General features: G+C 32.3%; 1 protein-coding gene across 2 annotated transcripts; it reads left to right on the top strand.

Moving 5' to 3' along the window:
• The first annotated feature begins 10,119 nt into the window (after positions 1-10,119).
• LOC108473421 (remorin-like) lies at positions 10,120-13,039 on the top strand. 2 transcript variants are annotated; one of them, XM_017774965.2, is made up of 5 exons: positions 10,120-10,505; positions 11,953-12,003; positions 12,122-12,209; positions 12,451-12,532; positions 12,678-13,039. In XM_017774965.2, the coding sequence occupies exons 1-5, from the start codon at positions 10,349-10,351 to the stop codon at positions 12,870-12,872; spliced, it is 573 nt and encodes a 190-aa protein (XP_017630454.1). In that variant the 5' UTR covers positions 10,120-10,348; the 3' UTR covers positions 12,873-13,039. The 2 variants fall into 2 exon arrangements, with proteins under 2 accessions (XP_017630454.1, XP_052878140.1); XM_053022180.1 differs by lacking the exon at positions 10,120-10,505 and adding an exon at positions 11,616-11,753.
• The last annotated feature ends 578 nt before the right edge of the window (positions 13,040-13,617 follow it).

The raw sequence follows: 13,617 nt of genomic DNA, 5'->3' as shown, positions 1-13,617 counted from the left end.
ATATGCCAGGGAGATTCGCTATTGCCAAGCTTATTCAATTTAATTGCAAACTGATTCTCAACTATAATTACTAAAGCTACAAATCACACCCTGATGTCTGCCAATTACTCATCTCCTCTTTGCGGATGATTGTTTATTATTCTGCAAGGCAAATTGTACCAATGTTGTAACCATACATGATTGTTTCTCTTTTCCAAAATGCCACGGGGCAAATGGTGAGTCAGGACAAATCATCCATTTTTCTTCTCCCCTAACACTTATTCGGATACTATCGGTTCAACCTGTGGAACTCAAAATATGTATCGAATGTTAGAAGATTCCAATTAATTAGGTTTGCCTTCCATTTGGGGAGGGGGGGAAGAGGCTCTCACTTCCCTTTAGGAAAATTGGTAGTAGGAAAGAGATACCAAGTTCTCATCAAATCGGTGGTGTCAGCTATGTACATAATGCAATGTTTCAAAGTCCCCGTTACTTTGTAATGAACTGAACGTATTGCTTAATAAATTTTGGTGGATTGGATTAGATGCCATGAAAAACTCAATACGGTGGATGTCATAGGACAAACTTGTAACTCAAAAGAAGAAAGGCGAGATGGGTTTAGAGATTTCCAAGCCTTTAATGCAATACTTATTGCAAAACAAGCTTGGAGAATGTTACAAGAACCAAAGGCTAGATGGACTGAGATTCTTAAAGCCGTTTATTTTTTGAATTTATCGTATGCTAAAACTTGAAAAGGTAGAGGCTACTCATGGACGTGGAATAGCATTTACAAAGGGTTGGTTTTTCTTGAAAAAGGGTTGAGGTGGAATATTGGCAATGGGGAAAGTATTCTAATTTGGGAGGAGAAATGGATCCCAACAACAACAAACTTCATGCTTTCCACACCACAATCAGAGGGAGAGGGACCCATGCTTGTTAAACATTTTGTTTCACCTTATGGTAAACAATGGAACTTTCAATTACTTCGAGCTTGTTTCAACAAAGATGAACGAAAGGCCATTTCCATGATCCTGATTGGAGGAGTTGATCAAGAAGATTAACTTATTTGGCACCATTCTTCTCATGGAATATACAATGTTGGAAATCCTCCACCAATTGGCTCTAGTTCGAGCCATCATTTTCAGGGATTCGATTGGAGGACTATTTGGAATCTCAAGACTCCACAAAAGATAAAAACATTGATTTGGATGACTCGTCACAATGCCTTAGCCTCCAATGAAAACTTAGTTCAAAGACACCATGTAACACCCCCTAACCTTTATCCATCGTCGAAACAAGGTTACAGAGCATTACCAGACTTTTCAGAACAATTACAATATTAAACAATTCAATAAACATACGCATCATAAATTAATATTATTGTCCCTTTTATAGTCCTTCGAGACCCTAAATACGAATTTAAAACAAATCGGGATTAATTCGAGTTCTCTGAGATTTTTTTTTAATTTTAATTTTTTTTAAGTGCAGACACACACGCCCATGTGACCAAGGGACACGCCTATGTGACATATCCGTGTTTCAAACCGTGTTCTACCCTGTGTAACTCCCTGACTTATCTCACACGGCCAAGTTACACGCCCGTGTGCTAGGTCGTGTGGTAAATTTATTTTTAAAAAATTAGGTGCAGTTTTCACATGGCCAGGGCACATGCCCGTGTACTAGGCCGTGTTCCTCATACGACTGAGACATACGCTTATGTCTTTGCCCGTGTGGTAATACCTGAGCATCCTGTTTTGAAAATTTAAAGTTGCAAGGGACACACGGTCTAACCACACGCCCATGTGATAGCCGTGTGTCTCACATGGTCCAGTCACACGCCCGTGCATCTAGCCTTGTGGAATCAAAATGAACCTTAAACAACAAGTTTACGAACCCTGCAAACTTAAACCACGAGCAACTCAATAAATAATTGCTCAACCAATCCAAAACACAATCAAACACCTTTAAAACATGTCAAAACTATTAATCTAAGGACCTAACTAATATACTCTCATAAGTGTTTCACATATATTGTCCAAATAATTCATTAAAACACCTTTTAAACTAATTCAAATTTTCATACCATTTAACCCTAATTTTGCCCATTTCATAACTATTTATGCATTAACTTTAACTTACCACATTAAACGACATCATAACACATATAATTGTATATAAAAGGAACCATTATCATCATTTAACATTATTACACTTACTTTTCCAAAATAACATGCATAACATCCTAGGTACATGCCATCACCAAAAAGAAACATACATCACTATGTTTTGAGTTCGGGATCGGTTTTAAATGCTGATTCGGCAATTCGACTTTAACCTAACCTGCGCACGGAAAACAAGCCGTACACTAAGTATAAACTCAGTGGTATTTCTATAATCCAAATACTTTAAAGAAAATATCATAATATAACATGCATATTTAACTTAACATAAGCATTAATCATTCAATAAATCATTTATACAACTTATTTCACATCAATATCTATCTAAAATAGCTTTTCTCCTTATGGTCATACATTATTCAACTATAAGAATTTCCATTCATGAACCCATGGTTCATGTATATCATTTGCATAAATCATTTCTGTAACACTCCCTAACCCCAAACCGTCGTCGGAATGAGGTTATGAGGCATTACCGGACATATCAGACAACTTACGAATAATTTACAATTAATATAACTTTCATAGTATAATATAATAATTAAGTCCCTATCTTGGACTCTCGAAGCTCAAACACGTATTAAAAGTAGAACGGGACTTGTTCGAGTATTCCAAATTTTTTTTTAATAAAAAATTTCGGTAGCATTTCTGCTTATTTTTACCTAAACCTCCTGCAAATTCAAACCAAAATCACCAACACCAATGTTTCACATTCATATAACTAATATTTATATCATTAACATAATTTTAACTTAATAACTATCATAGCATCATTCAAAATTGATTATAAACTTCATTCATTTAACAACTTAATGTTCATGTATCAAAATATCATGTACTTTCCTTACCATTTCATTTAACCATCTAAATCTTATAATTCATCATTCATTACTCAAAGTAAAATACATATTCAAGTGATTAAACAACACCTATGTACATGCCACCTTTACCCAAAAGAAAAATATACATCATCAAGTTTGTGTTGAGTCGGGATTGTTCGGATCTTGAGCCGGACACTTGACTTCTACTAACTGCACGGAAACAACAATGACGTTGAGTATGGATATACTCAGTGGTATTACTATAAATCAAGACTATTTAACATTAATAAATTACAAACATCAACCATAAATTTTATAATTATTTAAACTACTTTTATATATAATTATTTTACTTCATAAATCTTAAATTCATAATTCATTTTTCTCATACTAACTCAATTCATAATTTAGTTCATACATTCTTTCTCATACTTTTCAATAGTGCTAAAACAAATAATCTCATTTTCAAAATTTCATTTCAATTATTTACCCTATTAACAAAACTCGGACTATGACAGATACGCGGATTTTCACCCAAACACACCAGAATGTCCAACCCAAACACACCCAGAATATTTTAAATCCTCCATAACACACCAGTAAGGCATTAAGTGCCTCTTCGGATAAATCGAAGTATATAATAACAGAAACATCTTCTCGGCCGAACTACAATCTCCTCATCACATCACAAATCCAATGGCATGCCATTTGTATCAAATCTAGTCCGACAAGTTAATAGGGTATTATTTTACTTTTTCTAATTTCAATTTCATTTACACAAAAATTTTCAATACTCATTCAATTCAAATATCTATTATCTTAATTCATATACAAATTAATTTTCACACAAGTGTATACCATCAACACCATACAATTGTCACCATTTATGTATTTTTCAATCAATACACTTTTCAAATAATCACATACTTACCTCAAGTCTTACTTACCATACATAACAATTAAAATTTCAGCAATCAATAATAATTAAAATTTGAATTATAGTAATACACACCGTAATTCTCCCGTTTTAGTCCTCGATGACTTTCTCCTTTCCTTTCGATGCTGACGTTTCAGGTTCTTTGTTGGCTCTGAAAATAATAGTAATTTATATTATTATTTACAGCATTAATTATAATAAATAATTAAATTTCTAAACAATTCTTACCTTATTCCCAATTTAATCCTAACTAAACTTAATTATTTTCTTAATCCAATTCACTCTCTTTTCTATTCAAATTTTGTCTAAACTTATATTTAACTATAAAATTTCCATCATATTTCCCTAATTTCGAAATTTCTTCAATTTAGTCCCTTCAACATAAAACTTATAGCCTAGTTTACAATTTAATCCCTTAATCAATTCTAACTTAGAATTCATTCAATTAAATCCCTAATTCCATAATTTATCCAACATGAACCATATTTGGAAACATATGAACTCTTGAACTATCAACTTAATTTCATCAAAATCTTGTTTTAAAGCTTCTAAAACATCAAAATTAACTAAAAAGGACTTAATTGACTTACTAAATTAACTCCAAGCTTCAAATCCTTAGTTTTCTCTTTTATTTTTCTTTCCCTTTTTCTTTCTCTTTTTCTCCCCTGCTTCCCGTTTTCAATTCTGTTTCTATTCCCTTTTGTTTCTTTATTTCTCTTTTATATTTATTTGTTTTACTTATTTAATTAGCATATATTATAATATATTTATTTTAAATATCTATTTTAACATCATTTACATATTTTACAATTGTACACATATTTAATTCTACATTTTACCAATAATTTTATTACATTTGTCAATATTTAATTTGTTTCTCAAACAAAAATCTCATAATTTAATAATTTAATTATTTAATTAACAAATATCTTTTACTTAAATTATAAGTAATTAAGTATTTAAATTACAAATGTACCAATATAATTTTACACATTTATATTTTTATTACCATACAATTATCCACTATTTAATTTATTTAATAATAATGCTAATAATAATAATCTAATATAAAACCATAATGTTAATTAATAATTATAATAATTTAATATAAAACCATAATAATAATCATTATAATATATAAAACCTAAAAAAATCTTTGATTTTATTTCACCAATATGCCGCCTCATTTGTAGTCAATGGCTTAATTGCCATTTTAATCCTTTTATTTTCTATTGCTTTATAATTAAACTTTTACCCTTTATTCAATTTAATCCTTTTATTACTTACTCTAAATTAAACTAAATTCACCTAATTAGATCCTAATTAGACACACCACTAGGCTCATAAATATTTTTAATAATTATTTTCCAACTTATTTCACTGAGACGGAGGCCCTATAACTCACTTTTTCGGTGCCCGTGAATTTCGGGTTATTACAATTTCACTATTCAATTTCAATTCCAATTCACTAACAATATCATTCAGTATCGATCAATTTGCCAATTTATTATATACCCCTACTAACACGACTCGGACTTTAGCGGATACACGGATCCAACCAAAACACACCAGTTTGGCACCCAGTGCCTCATCGGATAATTCGAAGTAATAGATTGACACACGGTGTCTTATCGGCCATGCCGAAGTAAGTTGGTATCCAGTACCTCATGGAAATTATTCGAAGTAATAGTTTGACACCCAGTGTCTCATCGACTCGAAGTCGAAGTATCCCTGAACACTTCCAATCCTATGGCATGCCAACTATATCTGTCAACCCGAGTCAGTTATGAAATGAACCCATGGACAGCTTTCTTGAGTTTTCGAAGGCTGCTAATTCCTTTAACCGGACTGATATTAGGACTAGGAACCAATATGTTTTTTGGTCTCCTCCTCCTCCTTTTAACACTATTAAGATCAATTGTGATGCCTCCTTTATGGGTGTTTCCAATGTGGCTATTGCGAGGAGTAGCAACGGTGATGTTATCGATGGAACCAAAGCACAAGCGAGGTCGTTAAATGTGTTTGTGACTGAAACCTTGGCAATAAGGTCAGGTTTCTTGTTGATATATCGCAACAGATGGCAAAATGTCATTATCGAATCTGACAGCTTCAAAACCATTAAAATGATCCGCGAAAAGATGAGAATATTGTGGGAGGTCTCAACTATCATTAGGGACATTGTTTTCCATACGTCTAACATTGGTTCTAGTTGTTTCCAACATGTTGCTGGCACCGAGAAAAAAGTTATTGATTGAATAGCAAAGAAAAGTATCAGTGGCTGTTGCCTCCTTTCATGACAATATTGTATCCCGAATGAACTTATTGTTGTTCCAATAGGGTCGGAAGCGTGTAAATTATTGTACTAAAAAATCACACAAAGTTCAATTCCCAGGGAAGAGAGGTGGATCACAAGGATCTCTTAAATACCAAGTCTTTCCTTAGTCAGAATATTCCTTCTAACGTAATTTAATAGCACAATTAAATACTACTATTATACCCTTAAATATTGAAAGAAAAATAGGACAAAAAGAACACAAGAGTTTTAACGAGGTTCAGTAAATTATACCTACGTCCTCGGGCACTAACACCAGATGATAACTTTACTATCTTCAAAATATTACAAACAAATAGAATTCCTTAAGAATTCTCAAATGGGAGAAGAGAGAAAACTAAGAGAGAAAGATTGGTTGGGATGATGAAATGAGAAATGAGAAGGCCTATTTATAGTTGAGGTTCAAGGACCAAACTATAAATAGCCCATTATCTCAAGGACCAAAAAAAATTATCCCATGCCACTTTTCCAAAGTTGGTGGTTGTCATTTTTTATTGTCTCCCATTAATGTTAATGGCAACCATTATTAATTGTCTTCCATTAATGTTAACACTTATGAAATTCCGTAATTTGTATAGCTTCATTAATCGAAGTTTTTATTGAAAAAATCTCACAAGACGGCTTTTTGAAGGGATTGCATCGTTGCATGACTACGAGACATGGCCAGGCCAATCACAGAGTTTCATTATGATAATAGTAATTTATTATTGGTACTTAATTTTTTTTTTTTATTAGAATTGGTAGCCAAGCGTTATATTTGTTGAAAGAAATTTTGACTATATAAACTTTAAAATATTTATTTTCACATTTCATTTTCGTGTTTTTACATTTTTTTCCCTTTTTCCCCCCTCTATTCTTCTCTCCTTTCTTTCTTCTTCTCCATTAATTGTGGAAGAGAATTCTCAATCACTGGTTTGATTGACGTTCTTAGTCTTGACCACTTGAGATACTCTACCACCATAGGTAAAGCAAACAACTACGAATACAGATTCCATCTTTAGTTTACAATTATCTTGTACTGGAATCAATTATGGCTACCATCAGCACTTCAAGGATCAACAATAATACAATTATGAAATAGAATTTTAATATTTCTAGACTAAGAAAGAGCATATAACATGTGAATTCCATTTTGCTGCCTCAAACAAAGTAAGATTCTTCTAATGCTTAATGCATAAACATTCTGGAAAAAAGAAAGTAAATAGATGGAAATGAAGAGAAAGAGAGCCACATCAGTGTGAAACAAAGTGAAGTATGTTTAGCGAAATAACACAATACAGAATCCAAAATCAAAACAATATAAACATAACAACTGCCAAATAACAAGATCGCACAAGCTACTTTTTAACTTCCTAGAAGCTGTATTGCTAGCAATATTTGGAAATCAAAGGAGCCATTTCTGGATATTAGGGTGCATAAGGCAGAAGCTTGATGAATGACAAAATGATTACTGCAACTTAAAAACTTTCTCCCCAACATAAAAAAATGAAGTCAATATTAATTCCTATTAACCAAATAACCATAGAATCTTCATCTGGAGTTGATGAGAAAGAAGAAAGCAAAGAAAGAAGAAAAGAGAGGGGACAAGGAAAAGATAATTATAGGAAAAAAAATTTGAGAGAGTAAAATAATGAGTTAATTGTAGTAAACATCCCCAGATTATGACCCTCATTCTAAATTAATCTTTAAACTTTAAATCCTTAACATCCCCAAACTATTAAGGTTATATCATTAATTTAGTTGTTAAACACCCCCAAACTATTAAGGAAATAATTGCGTCTTTATGTTATTAAAATCATTAATTTAATTGTTAAATAACACATTAAATTTTATATTGTATAATTTAAATTGAAATTTTAAGTAAAATGAATATTTTAAAATCTTAATTTTGAGAATTTCAAAACTTTTACATAAATTTTATTATTCTCCTCATCTTCAGTTTTACTTTATTAAATCTATAAAGTCAAAATAAATCCACAGATGGTAAGAATTGAACCTAAAATATCGAAAAAGCTATAGCTTTAATTTTGCTATTTCAACCAAACAAAGCCTCACTTGATTTAATTGAAAATAATTTTTAGAAAATATATTCTGGTATAATTTTTTTTCATTCATATTATGACGGTGTTAGACTTGATCATGGCTGAACTGTTCGACCTACCTGAAAAGTGGGAGGGTTTAGGTAAAAAATATAGGTCCGAAAAATAGGCTTAGACAAAAAAATAAGGCTCGTTTTCTAAAAGGGTAGGGCCCCAGGTAAGTTTTTTTTTGCCCGAGCTTGGCCAATCCGAATTTGCAAAAAAATAAATCTGTTGTTGTTTTGCTATTATTTCACTATTTATTACTGTTTTATTGTTATTATTTGGATATTGTATAACGTTTGTTTTATTGTTAATTTTACTATTATTTTAAAGGTATTTGCTGTTAAGTTACATATATCTTAGTGTTATTTAAATAGAAATATTTTTTTATTTATTTTTAATTTGTTGGGAAACATTTATTTTAATGTTTTTAGTGTATTTAATGTATTATATATTTTAAATTTATTTTTATATAAAAATAATAATATAAAAATTTGTAATACAGATGGGTCGAAACCAAGCTTAGACAAAATTTTAGGCCCATTTATTCGGGTTAGACTTGAACCTAGAAAATAGACCTAAAATTCTGTTGAACCTGGTCCAGTCCATGATTGCCTCTAGATTAAAGGTGTTCATTGGCCAGGTCGGGTCCAACCAAAAGTTTAGACCCGTTTGTTAAGCCCAGCTCGAAAAATAGTATAGAATTTTTCCTAAGCCCGGTCTGGATAAAAATGCTAAAACTCGGCCCACTTGTATTAATTTTTATATAATTTTTAAAATATATATAATACATCAAAAATACTAAAAATATTAAAATAAATATCTCTCAACAAATTTAAAGTAAATTAATATATATATATATATATATATATATAACACTAATGCTTCTAAAATAGTAACAAAATTAACAATAAACAAGAGTTATATAATATTCAAACAATAACAACAAAATAATTACAATATAATAGTGAAATAGTAACAAAATATTGAAAAAAAACAAGAAAATAGCAACAAAACAATAAAAACAACAACAAAGCGACGTTTTTTTTTTTACATATTTGGGCTAGGCTCAAGCTAAAAAAAATCTTACTCAAGGCTCGACCTATTTTCTAAATATATCTTATTTTTATGCCTAAGCCCATTTTTCAAGCGTAAATATGAATTTACCGGCAGGCAGTCTAATGGGCTCTGATTAAGAAGAGATGTGAAATATGGTTTGTAGTAGTAGGAAATTTGAGAATTTAGAAAAGCCTGTTAGCAAGAAGGTGCCTTACATATAACAAGGCCATTGGATCACAATCCGGATATATTAGGCTGACGGACCAGGCCCATCCTTGTATTAATTGAAGCATCCCCCCCCCCCCGACCCATGCTGTATTTTCATTTCATATTAAATTATGTTGATTAAAAAGCTTGCAATGTCTAAAGTCCATGACTTTAATTAAAAGTTTAGTAGTTTATAATCAAAAGGCAATTCGGCCACTCAAATCACCAACAGCGCAGCACAGCGGTGTACCAAATCATTCACACAAATAACTGAAATGCAATCCCTAATTGTATGCTTAGCTTAGTTGGCCACCAGCCTAGACCTACCCTCATCTTATTTGTCATTTCCCATTTCCTTTGCTTTTTCCCCAGTTTTTACTTTCACATCAATTAGTCAAAGCAATCAAGTGGTGCAATAATCATATGTTTTAACTACTGTACGTCGTCGTTTCGTACTAGCCGATATACGTCACACACATTTTAACCGTTTTACCTGTCGGCATGAAAGAGTCCGCATCCTACTCTCAATCGTCTAGTTTAAAAGATGGGAACCGTTGGATCAAACGATAATAAAATAATATCCAAAATCAACAGTGTTTACGCGTGAACTTAGCGTAGGATATCAAAATCCAGAGTGGATTTATTCTGATTGTCTGGCTATATAATTTGATTTCAGCAAAACCTTGAGTATCAGTTAATTCCTAACGAAATTATCGAGTTTTTTTTCACAAACCCATAAAATTATCTAAGTTATGGCGGAGGAAGTGAAGAAGCAGGCTGAAGCTGAAACGACGGCGGCTCCACCGCCGGCAGTGGAGGTCCCAAAAGCTGAATCTGAGGAAAAAACTGTATCTCCACCGCCAGCAGAGGAGAAACCTGAAGAGTCCAAAGCTCTTGTTGTAGTTGAGAGTAAGCTTGGCTGTTACCTCATTTCGCGCTTGTTTTACATATATAGTCTCAACTTTCAACATTTAAATCATGAAAATTTATATGCTTTAAGCATTTACTGGAAATTAACACTAGTCTGAGAATAAATTTTTTCGATTAATCATTTTGTTCAGATTTTTTTCCTCACTCCAGATGGATTTATCTCTCTCTTTTTTGTTCTTCGGTGAAGTAACTTGTCATTTATGGTTTGCTGAAATTCTCTCTCAAATTTGTATAAGAAAATATTGATAAGTTTCATATAATCAAAACTTCGATTTCGAGTTTCCATCCTTTTTTTCAGTTAAAATTCATATAAAGCTAGTTTCTAGAATCTCTTAAATCAACTGATCTAAGGAAAACAGAGCTCAAGACAATTAGTATAAAACTTTACCTTTAATTGCTGTTTTAGTGCTATGTTCTTTTAGAATACGATCAAATTTAACACAAAAGTGGGAAGATAAATAAAAAGAACAGTTAAATTTCCATTTCAAGATTTCTCTGTGCGAGTTTTCTATGTCTTTCTTTTGTTTACCCTTTATTAAATGAACACTGAACACTTACTTGATCGCTTTGTTGGACTGAGTAGAGTTTCAACTCCGAACCCTATTGAGAAAGACTAAACTTTTTGAATGAAATAATTGAACTCTCTTTAAAAATGACCATATGTCTATGCTGATGTATTTTAATTTCTTTTTCGTATCTGAAAATATATGTTAAACACGGAAAATTACAGGAAAATAAAGAGTTAAACTGTACTGGTTTTCCGTGGGACCTTTTTCCTTTCTGAGCCATACCATTCCTATACTTTTCTCTGTTTATCAAATTTGAAACATAGCTTTACTCTGATGTGATGATACGTTTTATATTGTGACGAATATATTATCCGATTTGACACTGAAGATTCTACAAGAATATGGTTAGGTTGGCAAGTTGCTATTGGTGATTTCTTTTTTTTTTTTTTTGAAGGTCCTATTGTCGATTAGCTTAACACTATTTGTAGATATTGCCCATCAATTATTGTCGTGGGCATCTAATAATATGATTATGGACCCCTTTTTTTTCATTATTTTTAGGTGAAAGATTAAAGTTGCTTTGACAACAGGACTTGTACTGTTGCTATATCTTGTCTTATTAACTAGCTTTTAAGAATGAAAAAGAAGCTTCAATTATGGTATATCTTTTTTTATGAAGAATTAGTGTCATATTCTTCTGTATTGATAGAAATTCCAGGTAATCCTCAATTCGGTGCTAGTTTTTGAGCAAGTCTTACTACCCCTGAATCTTATCAATGTACTTAAAGAATCCATTTGCGTAATTTTATTTGTTTATGTAGTAACTTTAATATTTTACATGGGCTAATGACGTTTGTCATCATTAGTCATTGCTAAAAATTATTCTGGTGGTTTTAACATTATTTTCATTTTGACAGAGGCTCCAGAGCCTGAACCAAAGAAAATCTCAGGTGGATCACATGATAGAGGTAAGTATGAAGTGATACTATCGCTTTATTATCATTAGATACTACTTGGTGATTTGATGAATGTATTTAAGATCCATGAAAGGAGGAGGTTTAAGATCTACTGCTTCTATTTTTTCAGATATTGCCCTTGCAGAGGTTGAAAAGGCAAAAAGGTTGTCATTCATCAAGGCATGGGAAGAAAGTGAAAAGACCAAAGCAGAGAATAAGTAAGGCCAAAAACCCTCTGCCATCTTTTCGCAAAAGACTGAAGCTTATGAAATAGTTGTGTTCTCCACTCGTTGTAGCTATATACAAAATTTTCTTTATAGTTTACAATTTCCATGATCTTCTATGAGGAGATTTATTGCTAAGTATTCTATCACTATGAAAGTTATCTTTATGGTTCTCATGACCATCTATGAGGATTTTAACTGTTAAATAATCTATTGACTTAAAATCGATGAGCAGGTCCCAGAAAAAGCTCTCTGCTATTGTAGCATGGGAAAACAGCAAGAAAGCATCTCTGGAAGCAAAACTGAAAAAAATTGAGGTAACTGGCTCTCTATTGCCTTTTTTTTTTTTTTTTGTGTGTGTGTGTGTGCATCCATGCTTTGCATTTTATGATTTAAATCAATTTTACTTAGGGGATCTGTTATCAATTGGTTTTAATTCTAACGAGCTGCAAATATTGGTAGGAACAATTGGAAAAGAAGAAAGCAGAATATGCAGAGAAAATGAAAAACAAGGTAGCTTTGCTTCACAAGGAAGCAGAAGAAAAGAGGGCAATGGTTGAAGCCAAACAAGGAGAAGAGGTTCTCAAGGCGGAGGAAATGGCTGCAAAATACCGTGCAACCGGACAAACTCCAAAAAAGGTCCTTGGGTGTTTCTGAAGTTCAAAAGCTTGGGGTCTGAGGTTGAAGCAAATGTGAATTTTGACTGGTGTTGTTTGAAGCTTCCCGTTTTTCATCTGTATATCTCTTGGTTTCTATGTTTGTTTTGTGTGTAAACAGTAACATCACAAATATTTAATCTACCATCGTATTTGTCGATTGATATAGTTTTCGTTTTGGTTCTTTTAGACACAAGTTGGGAGGTTTTCCATCTGGACTTATTAAATTGATTAAAGCATATACACCTTTCAAAATTGATTAAAGCATATACACCTTTCACTTTGCTTTAAGATGTATCGTTTATCTGTTATGGAGAAGAAAGAAAGGCTGATTCCATTCATGCCCGTGCTTGGATTCTCTTTAAGGAAAGAAATACACTGTTGGCTTTCGGCGGTGGGGAGGAGCTTTCAGTTCATCAACATGCAAAATTATTGAATGCTTCGTTCTCTGTTTCCCTCTTAGCTTATTTGGAAATGCTTTTTCTTGAAGAAAAGTGGAATAAAAGATAAGTGCTGTAATTCGGTAGATCACGTTCCTAATATTATTCAAGTTGGGCTAATCATTGAAGCATACAATTAATTTCCAATCCAACCAAGACCAGGGTTTGGATGTGCCATTAGCAAGTTTCCTGGCGTTACATTGATGATAACTGAATTTTACAACACAAATCCAGCCAAACTTTGATCAGCAATCGCAGGGACGGATCTCAAAGTCTGAATATTGGTTCTTCTGCACACTCCAAATG

The sequence above is a fragment of the Gossypium arboreum genome, chromosome 11 (genome assembly GCF_025698485.1).
Source record: "Gossypium arboreum isolate Shixiya-1 chromosome 11, ASM2569848v2, whole genome shotgun sequence".
Taxonomy (NCBI): Eukaryota; Viridiplantae; Streptophyta; class Magnoliopsida; order Malvales; family Malvaceae; genus Gossypium; species Gossypium arboreum.
This window is presented reverse-complemented; position numbering and strand designations above follow the sequence as displayed.

Coding starts and splice junctions, on each gene's coding strand:
- LOC108473421 (XM_017774965.2), top strand. CDS start 10,349: ATGGCGGAGGAAGTGAAGAAGCAGGCTGAAGCTGAAACGACGGCGGCT. Junction 12,004..12,121: donor AGGTGGATCACATGATAGAG/GTAAGTATGAAG, acceptor CTATTTTTTCAG/ATATTGCCCTTGCAGAGGTT. Junction 12,210..12,450: donor AAGACCAAAGCAGAGAATAA/GTAAGGCCAAAA, acceptor ATCGATGAGCAG/GTCCCAGAAAAAGCTCTCTG.